At 32.5% G+C, this 15,639-nt stretch overlaps 1 protein-coding gene across 1 annotated transcript in view; it reads left to right on the top strand.

Moving 5' to 3' along the window:
• The first annotated feature begins 5,831 nt into the window (after window positions 1–5,831).
• The window catches only part of EMC3 (ER membrane protein complex subunit 3), a 49,200-nt gene continuing 39,392 nt past the window's right edge, over window positions 5,832–15,639 (top strand). Inside the window, exon 1 of the mRNA XM_035357875.2 lies at window positions 5,832–6,240. Within this exon, the coding sequence (XP_035213766.1) occupies window positions 6,092–6,240 (149 nt within the window). The 5' untranslated portion in view covers window positions 5,832–6,091. The remainder of the gene's footprint in view (window positions 6,241–15,639) is intronic.

Raw genomic sequence — 15,639 nt, 5'->3', positions numbered from 1 at the left:
TTGTATATGCATACAAAATTTATTACGTCTTATACAGCAAACTACAAATTACACTTTCACAACAGTTCAGAATCCATCCAATCGGCTTGTCACGTGACCAAACAAGTGACGTTTTTTACGTAGCAAGTGGGTCAGCCAATAGTGACTCAGCATTGTCACAGCAGGGGGTACGGCGAGTACGTTTTAGGAACATGCGGACGGGCCTTTATACGACCAATACAACGCATCTTTCCTCTGGAGATACAGTCCAATGATAGAAACATAATTCCTGATAAGAAACTGGGTGCAGAGGAATCTAAAGGCCCATTTACACTAGCGGAACTTTGAGCCTAAGAAATGCACGCGGAAGTTGCTAGCTTCACTAAATGGCGAAAATGTTACTCTTTTGTTTAAAACTGAAACTGAATATGTACACATTTAAATAAACAGCCTAACTTAACATTATTAACTATAACATTATTCAAGAGTTTAAGAGTTAAATATTCCCTCATAATACGAAAAAATTGCTGTTAAAAAGCTCTCAAACGAGTCTTCAAATTCGCCTACGTTTCTTAGGCTCAAAGTTCCGCTAGTGTAAATGGGCCTTAATTCTAGTGCTGGGTGTACGTTAAAAAAGGGAATTGCACCTGATAAAATGGTGATGCAACAATATTCCTCCTCTGGACGACTTGTAAAAGTTCCAAAAAGACTTGATCTTTTAAATAATGTTTGTTATGAGTCTGAGACTCAACCTGAGTCTCAAGGGGGGGGAGGATGTTGTGAAATGAACTGAAGTAATAACCGGCGCGAGGCGCTGCTGTTTGTGACGTCAGCCTGCGTGTTGAGCGTTTCGAATGTTTTGCTTGTAGACGGAACGAAAGCTGATCTCACAAGAGTAATACTGTTTTGATGGAAATAAAGAATGACTTATTAAGAATTTTTTGTTTTTATTCATAATGCACCCAGCCTCGGGTAGAGGCAGGCCCGCAACTGAACGAACTGTTTTAAATATATTTGATTTATATATTTTCTGTGTTCTTCGTAACAGATATAACTCCTCCAGACGTTTCAGAAATGACATAAGCCTCTCAGTCTTTTGCAGAATATCATCAATATACAACTTCCAGGTGAGTTTGTGATCGAAGGTACCTTCTAAACTTGGGGTTCTCACTACACAGGAGGGCTGTATTGCCATAAAATATAATCAGACGTAAATGTTGGTGACACAAAAAGTCTGATAAACAATTTTTTGTGTTTTAAACATTATTTATATTTAACTATATTTTGTATATTAATATATGGACTATAGATCCATAGGCTGCTGGTCTCGACGGAATATTCATTTTGGGGAGGGGGGGGCAACGTTACTCGCAACGAGATATATGAGGTTAAGGCAAAGAATAAGGCTCCTATATACCAGGCTGAATCATCAGGCATTCGCGCTCCCAAGTGGGAGATTTAATGGCGGCTGTGTAGTTACGGTGCAACAATTTTTTGTGTAAAATGGGCGGATGTATAGCTATTACTTGTTCAAATCATTCACGGAAAGGTCATACATTGGTAAAATTTCCTAAAAATGAAGAAAGAAGAAAAATATGGGTAAATAATTGCCGAAGAGACAATTGGAAACCTGGTCCAGGCGCTGAACTTTGCTTAGTAAGTATAATGTTAATTACGCCTTCATTTAGAGTTTATATCTTCTCTGATGTTTATAATGTGCAAGTAAAGTGAAATTCTTGTGTACAATAACCTGAGTATCTGCTAATTTCTGTAATAATAGCTATAATTAAATTAGTCTAGGGTTAATGTACCCGTCGCCAAACATCGCCAATGTAGATGTTTTGAATGTGGAAAAGAAATTTCTCTTCTAATATAAAGCGCGGATTTTGTTTTCCTGTGCTAATTGTGGAATTTATACTAATGTAACATGAAAATCATTAGCATATTGAAATTTATTAAAAAATAAATAATAATTTGGAAAGTCAAGATAAAATCTGAATGTTTGCTAAAGATATATGTAACATTATACTATAGTTGCAATATCGTTGGAATGATATATAATTTTTTCTTTATTTTATAATTACTATTGTTAAAAAGTTAGATGAGTTGTTTATGCACGGTGCCCACTACTGTTTCTTGGTTAAAATAACTTCCAGAATTTTGACATTGACATCTGAAGTCAATAGAATAAATTGAATAGTGTGAGACAAAATATATATAATCTGACTTCAATAATTGCAAGGATTGTGCAAGTTTATTTATAATCACAGTATTATACAATTTGGCAATGGAGTAAAGATTTAGAAATGAATGCAGAACATTCAAATTAGTATTTTCTTGTTTCTAATATATAGAAATATAGTCTATTTTCCAGTATAAAAGTTTTACTTAAAAGTATGGGAAAGCAGATTTGTTTCATGCATGATCTTTATAATACTGGTATGAAATGAATGAATTTTAATCTGTAAACAATTTTTTGTTAATATTGAAATGCGTTTCTTTGGGTACATTTTTAGGCACTTGTGGATCATGTCAGACAACATGCAATAGAAAAAAGATGTCCGTGTGCATAAATTTTCCCATTGCGTTACTTCATTTTATCTAAATTTCAATGATAATTCTTTTCATTTTTATATGGCATGTTATCAGCATAAAGGCTAGTGAAAATAAATTGGTATGTGTATCTGTTTTTGAAGTGTAATGCTTAAATAAAAAGATGGTGTGTGTTTCTTCATTTAAACAAAATTTCAAGGATAGTATTTTTCAGTGTTGTACTGTTTGTTATTTCTCAATGTAAAGGGTAACAAGGGGAAAAAAAACTGGTATGGTATATCTGTTTTTTAAGCATGATAATTTTATTTATTTCTTTAGTGATGCATATATATATAGAGAAGGTGTTTGGTCCAACTGAAGTTATAATAAATCTAATTTTACTAGATCTCTCCCTCCCCTCAGGTGTAGAAAATTTTCAAGTGCAGAAAGTTTATTTGCAGAATTAATTCATTTCTGATAAACTTATTATCATTAATTTTTTATATAACATGTTATTAAGTTACACATTTGACTACTGTGTAATAAAATTGTATTTAGGGCAAAAAATTAACTATAATTTTGCACCTGGTGACTAATATCATATGCTTCTAAGAATATTTAACTTTTTCGATAATTTTTGTATTTCAGGAACATGAAACTGTTATTTTGATATACTTAAATAATAAAAGTGTGTATCTGAATCAATTAATGGATACAGATATTTTACAGTTATTTTTAGAAGATATTTGTCATATCGCTTCTAATAATTCATAAAGTATGTTAAAATATAGGTAAATAATTTTGTGCTGAATTCAAATTTAGGGTTTAAAATATAGTCAATCATAAGACTAAATGATTTTTATTGTCATGATTTGCCTGGGCTTAAGAATGTACTTTTCGCCCGGTGGAAATTGTCATCAAACTGTCCTGAACAGGCTTTTTGTTGATAATAACTTCCAGGCTTATCAGTACCTCCTTTTGAGTGGAGGGTATGCAAATATAGTACCCAATTTAAATTACATTGTGATTGTAATAATATTGTGGTATTAAATAAGTGATTATAATTACAATTTAGGTAATTGCATTGTAATTATATTACATTGTATCTGTGAACTCTTAATTTCATTACTTTATGCAATTATGTTGTAAGTGCATAATCTAATTGCAATAATATAATCTATTCGCAATTACAAAATAATTATAAATGCAGTTACATCTTAAATAGAGGCCATTTTAATACTTTTAAATTTTCGCAAGATAACTTCCCATTAAGGTTCATTTGGAGGAAACTATGCAAATACTAAAAAAGAAGTTATGCTAAATTTACATATTTTGTACAGTACTTTCTTGTTATAATGCTGTTCAATATATTTTCAATACTTTTGTAAATTTAATGACATTCTTTGCAATCACTGTGGTGCTTTAAAAAGAAGTTTCTTAGTTATGCTTTCTAATAAGAATGGGTTTAAAATTAAGTATTATGTATAATAACTAGCAGTTAAAAAAACTTGACTGCATGAAAATGCTGTTGCTGTGTAAAATAAAAAATAAGCTTTCTTTTATGCTTTGAAATAAATTACATGTGGTTAAGTCGTCCTTTTACAATTTAAGAATGTGATTAACACACATTCTTAAATTGGACAAGTTTTATCTAAATTATTAGTATAAAATATATAAACTATGAATTATTTTGTAACATAACTGAAATTACAAAATTCATTCTATATACGTTCAAAGTTATTATCTTTTATGGAATAACTGTTTTTTAATTTAGGTAAAAATTAGATTTTTAGAAGTATTACAAATACAATGCAACACAAAGGTGATCTGATTGAAGAGGAAGGACTTTTTATTACGGTTTCTAGTTCGTATTTATATTACATTTGATGAAAAGCATCCAAAACACAGAATGCTGTACTTTCTTCTTCCATATATGTTATGAAATATTTCACACATTTAAAAGAAAGTGTTTCTTCAGAATCTTGCACAATTATTTCCATATACCTCAGACTTAAATGACAACATATTCTTAAGTTATTTTTTTAGTATGAATTTACAGTGTTTTTATGGAAATTTTTGTTAAAATGTCATTAAGATAAAGTTATTTGCACACTCTACGCTTTAACTATTTCCCCATTTGACACTATTGAAAGTTTTTATTCATATCTTATTTATTATAGTCTGCTAACGAAACTGAAACATCTAAAAAATAAGTTATTTTGAATATATTTACAAAATATACGCGAAATTTTTATTTAGGTGAAAACGTCTATATACTATTCGAGAATTAATAAATTATCCGAAAAGTTTATATGCGCTGAATGCCGCGCGTCTATAAAATAAATCTTAAAAAAAAAAAAAAAAAACAGCAGATATTCAGCCAGCGTGTGCGATAAACGCGCCAAAATTGGCAGCGCGTTCACTCCCTCGCGAAGAGAGAAAAGTTTGTGATTCAGCCTGGTTTAGAGGACTAGCGTCTACATCCCAAAACGGCAGCCTATGAGAGAGGCGATTCTATTATTTTCATCTGGGAGTAGAGGAGTTAGAATGGTTTTCTGAGGAATGCAACGACAGTGGACTATATGTTTGCTTACATTTGGAAGTTCAAAAAATTGCTTAGGTGGATTGCCTTAGTTTCTACGGTTACTTACAAGGAAATATTAGGCAGTTTTTTTCGGTTTGCTGATAGAGGGCAAATAGACAATTTACATTTATAATCCGCGTTTATCTATTTAAACTTCAGAAGATTTAAGATGAAGCGAATATATTTAACACAACAGAATATAATCTTAAGACTTGTAAATCTTTTAAAAGACAACAGCAAATTTTTAAACATTAAAAAATATCTTCTCTTCTAATTATAATAAATAATGAGATAATGCATGGATGAATTGTTAATTATATGATAACTATGCATTTATAAAAAGTTTTTAATAATGAACTATAAATAATAGTTTTAATTATTGATGTATTGTTTTTTATAAAGGTAAATTATAAAGGTAAATTATCTATTTGCCCTCTATCAGCAAACCAAAAAAAAAAAAAAACTGCCTAATATTTCTCTGAAAGTAACCGCAGAAACTAAGGCAATCCACCTTTCCAATTTTTTGAACTTCCAAATGTAAGCAAACATATAGTCCACTGCCGTTGGCGTTCCTCAGAAAACCATTCTAACTTCCCTATTCCCCGATGAAAATAATAGAATCGCCTGTCTCATAGGCTGCCGTTTTGAGATGTAGACGCTAGTGGTTTAGAGGAGCCTTATATGAGGTCGTTGTTACTGTTGTATGAAGTCGTTGATTACTCGCTTCCTGGGTGGTGGTAAATGAGTAACAGCTTTATAGCCGAGATCATTTTCTGATTCAAAAAGAGAAAAATGAAGAATAATATCATGAAGAGTTTTAAAAGGCTTTCCACGTGAGTGAGATCGCGAAACAGGAGAAAGAAAGGCCTTTTTTCTTTTTATGTCTATGCAATTTTCGGTATTCACGGAGAGTTCTTATCTTTTATCTGGCAACACGAAGCCCATTCGAACATTGGAAATCGTATTGTAGTTCTTGTAGTTTACGGAAATAAGTAAATGTCTGAATTGTTGCTTGATCCTGATATCCGATTATGGGTATTTCTTCCTATAGTTATAATCACATTTCTCTTTGGAATTGTTCGTCATTACATATCTATTCTCCTAACATCTCCTAAAAAAGTTGAGTTGACACAAGTTCAGGACAGGTAAGCTAAGTCTTATTATTTTTCTAATTTCTAAACATTTTAATCTGTAAATCTTTAACTAGCTGTTTGTCTCTTTACTACGGCTGTTAATAAGTACTGCCGAAAAAAAATATGTAAAATAGCAGAACAAAAAAATATTAATTGAAATGAGTTGACACTTTTATATCAGTTCCTTAATGTTATCTAGTTTTAATAACATGTATCTCGAAAACTTCCAATTTTTTTTAGAACTTCCAGAAAATTCATTTGAATCTTTAAAACATTATGTACTTGTGATATCCCAAAATAATGCCAAAAATTTCCAATGCATTAAACTGAAGTTTTAAACTTAAAAATTACTTTTTCTCTTTGGGTTGTGAAAATATTGTAAGAAAAGTGATGGGACAGTTATTACTGTATTATATAAATAATTTCTAATATTTGTAGAAGTATTATTAGCTTTCAAAAACATAGTTTGATCATTGTGGTATGGATTTGGCTAATTTTATTTTATTATTTCTACCTTAATTATTATTGTTTCATTTTTCATTGTTAAGTTCCAATATTATTTTCCAGTTTTATTTATCGTTTCTCATGAAGTGCGTTTGATAAGGTTTAAATCTGGTCTGAGCAAGTATTTAAAATATTTCAAGAACATTAAACAGCATAAACGTAATTAAATTTAAGTTTCAATGAAGTGACAAATAAGTCCATGTGATAACTCAACCATTATTTTCTAGTCTTGGAATGAACTTCCAATTTTTAGAATTTTTCTTTGACTCTTATTTGCTAAATGCTGTTGAAAGGTATTAAATTAGTTTCTCTTGCCAAAAGATACCTTATTTTGATATTCAGAGTTTCTTGTAAATCATTGGAAAGGTTGAAGTTTTCTGTCTCTTTTTTTTTTCTCCGAAGTAGAATTTTAAACTTTCCATCACTGGCCATTATTGGATGACAGTTTTACGTGATTTGATTAACAGATACTGTAGATGATTAGTAAAACTCTGTTTCATATTTATGAGCACCCAGTTTTCAATTATTTAATGTGTCATATATTACAAGATTTCAAACTGCAGTGATAGTTGTGTCATGTGTGATGAATTCCAAGAAAACGCTTGTATGGTCTCGGAACATTGTAGCCATACTTTCTAATGTATGGGCTATAGTGGCTGGAGAAAGTTTGTTTGAACTACTCTGGTTTATGTGGGGAATGAGTATGTATTCACTTATTTGAATTATTCTTTTATTTTTTCAGTTTCGAAATGGACTCTGGTCTCATCTGATGACGATTTTATTCGAAACATCAATGCTCTGTTTTGTGATGGTCGGACAGCACCTTTGGAACTTATCTTATAAATATTTTGCAGTATTGAAGTCTTACTTATGATAATGTAGGGAACTGACTGTGAAATTTTGGGAAAGGAATCATTCAATACAGAAATTGTGAACAGAAGATTTTCTTGAATTTCTTGATCCACTTGTAAATAGTTTGCAGTACTGGAGTCTCACTTATGATGGCATGGAGAAATGACCATGAAAATTTGGGAAAGGTATCATTCAATACAGAAATTGTGAATGCAAGATTTTCTCGAATTTCTTGATCCACTTGCTGAACAAGATCATTGGTTGACACTTGTTTCTTTCCCTGCTTGCATGCATCATCAATGTCTGTATGTCTTGCTTCAAAGTTTTCATGAATGACAATAAAGCCATACTTTTTTGTCATTCATGAAAGTTTTTCCATATACATTACTCATTTGTTGATGAGTTTTGAGTGCACTGCACCCCTAAGCTTACAGAAAGTGAATGATAGTATGCACTTCACACTTAGCAGGAGAGACTATTATGCGAGGCATGTTTATGTGCTCACTGATGACTGAGACCTGATGTGATTAATGGGCATACTCGAAACACTGCGGTAAACACCTGGGCTAATCTTTGGAATATAGTAACAGGTAGTTTGGCGACATTTTGGTAAGGCGATAAAGGTTACCAGCTAGGACTTTAGCAGTGTACATGGACAAAGTCAGGAGTGTGCGCAATGCCATTTTTGTGCAATTCTGGGATTTTTTTTAGCTAATCTTTGGAATATGGTAACAGGTAGTTTGGTGACATTTTGGTAAGGCGATAAAGGTTACCAGCTAGGACTTTAGCAGTGTACATAGATAAAGTCAAGAGTGTGCGCAGTGCCCATTTTTGTGCAATTCTGGGATTTTTTTTTTTTAAAGTGAAAATAGTTTGACGTGTACATGGATACCGTGTATGTGCAATTCTTAAAAACTGCGGCAAGCAGTTTGCGATTTTGCACTTTTCTGCAATTTTGCACCTAATCTTCGTCATGATTAAGCACTTTTGTTCCATAAAAGTTCTAGCATAAGCGTAATTCGGCTAGCAGATTGTGAAAAAAAAATGCCTTTACTTCGTGAAAACAAAATGGCGTCCCCCCCCCAAAAAACTAGCAGGTTGCTGTAGCAGGGTTGGTCGCCAAATTTAACTTCGCGATCTGTGCCGTTGGATTTTTATGGGTGTTTTTTCATTTCGCAACCAGTAGGACATTGGGAAAAAAAAAATCTTGGTAAGACTGTGTATTAATGAAATCATTTGGTGGTGCAATGTAAAAAATTCACAACTGAATGAAAAGCATACAGTTTGACAGCTGGTTTAGTAGTTTTGAGAAGCTGTTTGTAACTGTGCAGGGATTTATTTGCTAGGCAGCAACAGGGGCATAGTTAGAAGGGGTGGAGAGGGAAGTTCTCACCGGCTGACACTTTTTTAGGGATGGCATTTTTCATGTGGTCTCCGAGAGACGTAAAGAATAGTGAGATTTTGAATTTCATACTGAATTAAATTGAGGGGAAAAAATAGCTTTGACCCAAGGTAAAGTATTTCAAAACATTAGCACAAGATTTCAATAGTTACATACCTTTTTTATATCTTTTTTATTCCATCAAAACTTAACTTTTGAATGAAAGTTAAATATCAAATAAATTATGATCATTGTAACATTAATAATGAAGAATTCCTTATTAAGGGAAGGATGGACCTTTTGAATTTTTATACTTTATTCTAAAATACAGGTCTCTAGAACAAAGTTCCAAATATTATAAATACTGTAATACAGTCAAAAGTCGTTAATTCGGACACCCATAATCCGGACCTCAAAGCTAAAAACTTTCTGCGCATGCGCTGATGCGTAAGACATTTTACCACTGCGCATATGCGTGTGCGCAAGCGCAGAATACGTTTTCGCGTGTGATAACAGACGGTATAATCTAAAATTATCTAATTATCTTAAGAGCAATTTTATAAAAGTAAACTTGAACTTTCGATTATGTCAAATAGAATTTCCGATTCTGGAGCTCCCAAAGGATCGTACATAACGAAAGTATGTTTCGATGTCCATCAAACAAAAAGTGGAATTGCTGCAAAAAATGGATAAAGACATGAAGAATGTGACAGAGAGGTTAGTGAAAACGAAAAAATTTCGATTGACATGTTAGTCGGTATTCTCGGCACAACAATTAACGGGACTTGAACAGCGGAACTTTGTAACTGAACAAGAAATTGTGTCTGTTTATAGAATTAAAGAGAAAGTATTATCACATAAAACGAAGGAACTTAAAACAACTTGCATTGAAAGAAATGTTTAATAAAGTAAACAAATAAATATTAAGCTTTTTTTTTTTTTTTTTTTTTTTGTAAATTTTGATATCCTTTAGATTATAATTGTTCTTTATTTCATAAATAAAGGTTTCATATTTTTAATTTTATAATTTCTGCATGCCATCTTACGAGATTTAAACTGATGATCTATAATCTGGAAAAATCGATAATCCGGAATCGCCGAAGTCCCGACGAGTCCGGATTAACGACTTTTGACTGTATTATTGTGAACTTTCATCACAGTTGCTATAAATAGAGAAGAGTTTTTTGTTAGAGAGTTGTGAGGAGAGTTTTTTAAATAAATGTCATTTAAGGAGTATTTTATAGCTATAAATGTTTATTTTGCAAATATATTTGTATTGTCTGCATTATAGCTAATTGAGCAATGAAGTAGACATCTAGGATGTTATTAAGGGTTTTAAGGAGGGGAGAAGCCAAAATACTAATGTAATTTTAAAAATGTTGGAATTAAAATTTTTCTGGCTCTACTCTTATATGCACCTCAAGATCACCAAATGTGGCTATATGTGTTCTGCGCTGGTTTTTGGCGCGATTGCGTGTTATATGGCAACCCTGTTGTCGTGTAATATATATATAGTGCAATTTGTAGATGTTTTTTAAAGTTTAAACATAATGCTGTGTACATGGTATGTTAATTTATTAAAGCGAGGTGTGCATAGTTCATAGATTCTTTCGCTGCCTAGATTGTGCAATTCGTACATGTTCTTTTAAGTTAAAACAAATTGCTGTGTATATGGATTCTTGTCAGATATTTTTGGTTAGAAACTTTACGTTTCTGCTATCTAAATTTTTTGTTTTTGTTTCGGATTTTTAGCTTAAATTATGTGTTTTTGGTGACATTTAGGGCTTAAAGTTTGAAAATGTAGACAAAAAATTTAGATAGTAATAGGGCACCATGGATGTTTGGCGAGAAATTTGGTGGCCTGAGAGCGCATATAAGAGTAGTTCCATTTTTCTTCAAAAATAGATATTTCTGGCTTTGGCATGCACACTGCATTAGTTCCTGCCAGCTCTGATAATTTGCAATTATTGGTCTTTGCATTATCGTAGCGTTTGAATTTGTTATGACGATATGACGATAGAGTTAATGAGCCAGCTTAGCTTAAAATTAAATTGACTGCTAGTTCACATTTTAGTCTGAATTTGACTGTTTCTGTTTAACTATATCACCATGAGCTGTAGTTTATTTTGTTAGCATAAGAACATGCCGTTATGTTTTAAGTTTTTTTTTTTTTTCACTATAAGAAGTTTATTTAAACCTGATTTATATCTGACTTCGTAGTTACTTTCAGGCATAGCAATAATTTGCTTCATGTAGGTTTTGGACTATTTAACTTTCACCAGATCATGCAAAATCTCATAGGTACATTGTCGAGAGATTGACAAATTAGGAGATAAAGCATGCAGAAACTAGCGGGAACATTGTTTTGCATATTGAAATTGTTAGAAATTGTTAATTGTTAGAAAATATACTTGAGAAGGAAATTGATTTGTTGTTAAAAAACACAAATATTTTGGGGATTTTAATGTATAATTATAATATTGTTTAAGAATCAATGTCATAAATTACTTGTAATTTAAACTGTGAAATGAAACTGAAGTATTGTGATTTTAATGGTGTATTTTTAAGAAACATTTAAAAAAATAAAATTTTATAGTGGTCATTTAAATTTATAATAAGTAAGAGTATCGGCTAATCTTTGGAATAGGGTAACAGGTAGTTTGGCGACATTTTGGTAAGGCGATAAAGGTTACTAGCTAGGACTTCAGCAGTGTACATGGATAAAGTCAAGAGTGTGCGCAATGCCATTTTTGTGCAATTCTGGGATGTTTTTTTAAGTGAAAATAGGTCGACGTGTACATGGATACCATGTATGTGCAATTCTTAAAAACGCAGCAAGCAGTTTGCGATTCTGCACTTTCTCCCAATTTCGCACCTAATCTTCGTCATGATTAAGCACTTTTGTACCATAAAAGTTCTAGCATAACCGTAATTCGGCTAGCAGATTGTTGGAAAAAAAAAAAAAAAAAGCCTTTACTTTGTGAAAACAAAATGGCGTCCAAACAAAAACTAGCAGGTTGCTGTAGCAGGGTTGGTTGCCAAATTTTCACCAAAAAATCGCCAAGTTACCATAATCCAAACGTTAACCAGAGTATCTACCTAATTTAATTCTTTCTAACTTAAACTATCTAATTCAATTATTTGTAAGTAACTGCTCAGCCTTAAAATTGTCTCTGCATATTAAAGCGATTTATTGCCTTTCATTCATTCTTCCTTTCATTCATCCTTACCTTACCGTGATACAGTACAAAAATGAAAACAATTATCTAAAACTTATTCTTTGCATCTAGGGAGACTTATAATAATACAAAACAACTTGTAACCTCTGGTGCTTTAGTGGCTTATTTTTAACTTAAACTATATAAACTGGGTTACAACCCCAGAAGCTGTACACGAAGCTACGGCACTATCTGCGTCAGACAAGCAGACCATAACTAACTTTAAATCTTGCAAACCGTACATACATCAGGCTTTCAGGTTTGTTCTGATCAGCAGGTCTCTCTCTAGGAAAGTAGCAGCAGTGGCAATAGCTAATCTTCTGTTAACAAATCATGCCGATTATGATTTTACTTCTCATTCCTCTAGGCTGAGGAAGTATGTGACAAAATAAGACAAAAAAAAAAAAAAAAAAAAAAAAAAACAGTATGAAGCTAACTCTTAGTAAAACAGGGGTGTTTGTGCTTCGGGGAAACCCCAGAATTCCGGGAATTTTGAACTTCGATACCCGGAATTCCGGGTATCGTCGTTCAAAAGGAGGTAGGAATAATAATGAATTATTTATTTTGATCTGGGTAATTTTGTTTGCTTTGAAAGCAGAAAACGCAAGGTCAGTGTGTGTGGTGAAAACTTTTCCTTTCTTTCTCCAAAGGCAGTGATAATGCATGAAAAGGGGGAAAAAACTTCTTTTTTGTTCTTTCCTTATTGCGAGTTATGACTCATTCCCCCGGTTCTCGGACATTCTCTTCTGGATTCTTTTCAGCAAGTAGGCGCAGCAGAAAAAAAAGGGAGAGAGTTCGTTCGACCAGATGTGCGATCACGTGACTCTGGGTTCAAAGGTCTTATCTCTCCTGGCGTGGTGCCAATAAGTAGAGAAGGGGAATTTTTCGCCGTATTAGGTATTTGTCATTGATCGCTTCTCAACTTTTTTTTCTCCGCTGTGTAAAATTTTCGTTTCATTTATTGATGTAAATTTTTCGTTTCGTTTATTGAAATATTTTTTTATTTATGTATGCAAGAGAATTTCACTATGAAATTTCTCGATATAAATAGTGATATTATACAATTAGAAGAAGGTGTCCGGAATGCATTTAGGTGGAATTGGATTGAACGGAGAGATGGTAATGGGGACACCATCGGCACATGGTGCAAGAAAATAAATGTTGCTGGACAAGCATATTGTGTTTTTTGTAACTCACTGCTGAAGTATGGGGGGGAAGGATTCAAGGCTTTCACAAATCATTCTAAAACTGTGACGCACATAAAATATTCAAAGTGCATTAGACATTCAATGACTTTAAGTAATTATGCTAATTCAAAAAATACTGATGACTTACTGGAGACTGATGCTCAGCCATTGGATATAGTGACAAGAAAAGCACGCCAAGGAGTATTAATAACTTCGTTTATCGCCGAGAATTCTCTTTCTTTCAATGTAGCTCCCAATTTAATTGAACTCTGCAATCAGTTTAGCCGCGAACAGACGGCACTAAACTCGTTGGAAATGTCCAGGACTACTGCATGTTATAAGATGAAATATGGGCTCGCAAAAACTATTAAGGAAAATATCATTGAAACTTTAAAGGAGACTCCATTTTCTCTAAATTTGGATGAAAGTACTAGCAATGCTCAAGAAAGTATACTGGCAATATTGGTGCAGTTTTATGACAACAATCAAAATAAAGTTGTAATTATTCATTTTGCATCTCTAAAGATGGAATCTTGCAATTCAGAAGCTGTTTTTAAAGCAGTTGTTAATACTATTGAAGATAATAATATTCCATGAGCAAACTTAATTAGTGTATTAATGAGCTCATGTAACACCATGCATGGAAAAAAAAAGGGTGTTGAAACCAGACTACGATCATCTAAGCATAGAGCTAAAGCATCCTTTGTGAGTTGTTGGGAATGCAAGCAAGAATACACCCCTTCAACAATTTTTTTCTGAGCTGCAGAAATATTTCTTTTATTGTATACAGTTTCAACATAAGAAAAATAATCCCCTTTTTCAATCAGTGCTAAAAGCAATAGCTAAAAGATTTCCACCAAAAAAATAATTCTGCAACTTATTCAAATTCGAAACCGGAAGGGTTTAATTGCTATTTTATATTTTAAAACAAAATAAGGTACTTACGTATTATCGCAACCAGGTTGGCGCGATTTGTAAGTTTGAGTAAAAAAGTATGAATAGAAAGAAAATGTACATTTATTAATTACAGATAATTTTTAATACAGTTTTTTATATTTTGTTTTAAAATATAAAATAGCAATTACACCTTTCCGGTTTCGAATAAGTTGCAGAATTATTTTTTCGGCGGAAATCTTTTGGCTATTGCTTTTAGCACTGATTGAAAACCGTCTTCGCCATTAACAGCTTGAGCTTGGCGCCATATAAATTCGATAAGGTATGAGTCAAGATGATGAAGGGCTGTTCCTCTCTGTTTTTTGTTGCACCATTTGGCTGAGCCCCACATGCGCTCTACATGTTGTGTGTCAACGCCCGTGTTGGGATCCACAAAGTTATATTTGTGATTAACAGTTCCATGCAGAAATCCAGCATTTTCGAACTCACTTGTATTGTATCCTTTCCAGCAATCCGAATAAATGATGCTTCCTTCCTTGATATTTTCGCAAATTTTTTCCATGAGGGTAACGGCACTTCTGTTAGGTACAGTAACCAAAAAAATCTCTTTCTTTTCTCGGCTAATTCCGCCGAAAACCCATTGCTGTGGTAGTACACGCCCAGTGTTATTTTTTCTTTTTACAAATAAACTTGCGTCTAAACACGTAGGGTTGCCGTAAGCAGGGTCGCCAAATTTGGCGATTTATGCAAATTTTGGCCTGGTTGCGTTAATACGTAAGTACCCAAAATAATATAAAAAACTGTATTAAAAATTATCTGTAATTAATAAATGTACATTTTTTTTCTATTCAAACTTACAAATCGCGCCAACCTGATTGCGATAATACGTAAATACCAAATTTTTTCAAAATCTGTGAATCCCTTGCCATTAAGAAACTTAAACCCTTGAAGAGACCAGACCATAGGTGGGTGTACATTTTATGTGTTTTAGAAAGAATCAAAGATCTGTGGGATGCTCTTATTGCATTTTATTTTCACTACTTGGATAAAACTGATAAAGGGGATTGTTTTTCTTATGTTGAAACTGTATACAATAAAAGAAATATTTCTGCAGCTCAGAAAAAAATTGTTGAAGGGGTGTATTCTTGCTTGCATTCCCAACAACTCACAAAGGATGCTTTAGCTCGGAAAAAAAGAATACTAAATGGGTTATTTGTTATGCAAAACAAAACTTTATTGCATATGGCATTATATTCAGCAGTATTACCAGAGTTCAACACATATATTAAATTATTTGAAACAAAAACAAAACAAAAAAAAATGCTTCATTTAATACATTCCAGTATTTATAAATTGATGGTAAAATTTTTCTCTT

Source organism: Stegodyphus dumicola, chromosome 2 (genome assembly GCF_044657685.1).
Source record: "Stegodyphus dumicola isolate Sdum_Otavi_A_Nest chromosome 2, ASM4465768v1".
In the NCBI taxonomy this organism is placed as follows: domain Eukaryota; kingdom Metazoa; phylum Arthropoda; class Arachnida; order Araneae; family Eresidae; genus Stegodyphus; species Stegodyphus dumicola.
Note: the sequence above shows the minus strand (reverse complement) of the source record. Positions and strands in the feature narration are given on the sequence as shown.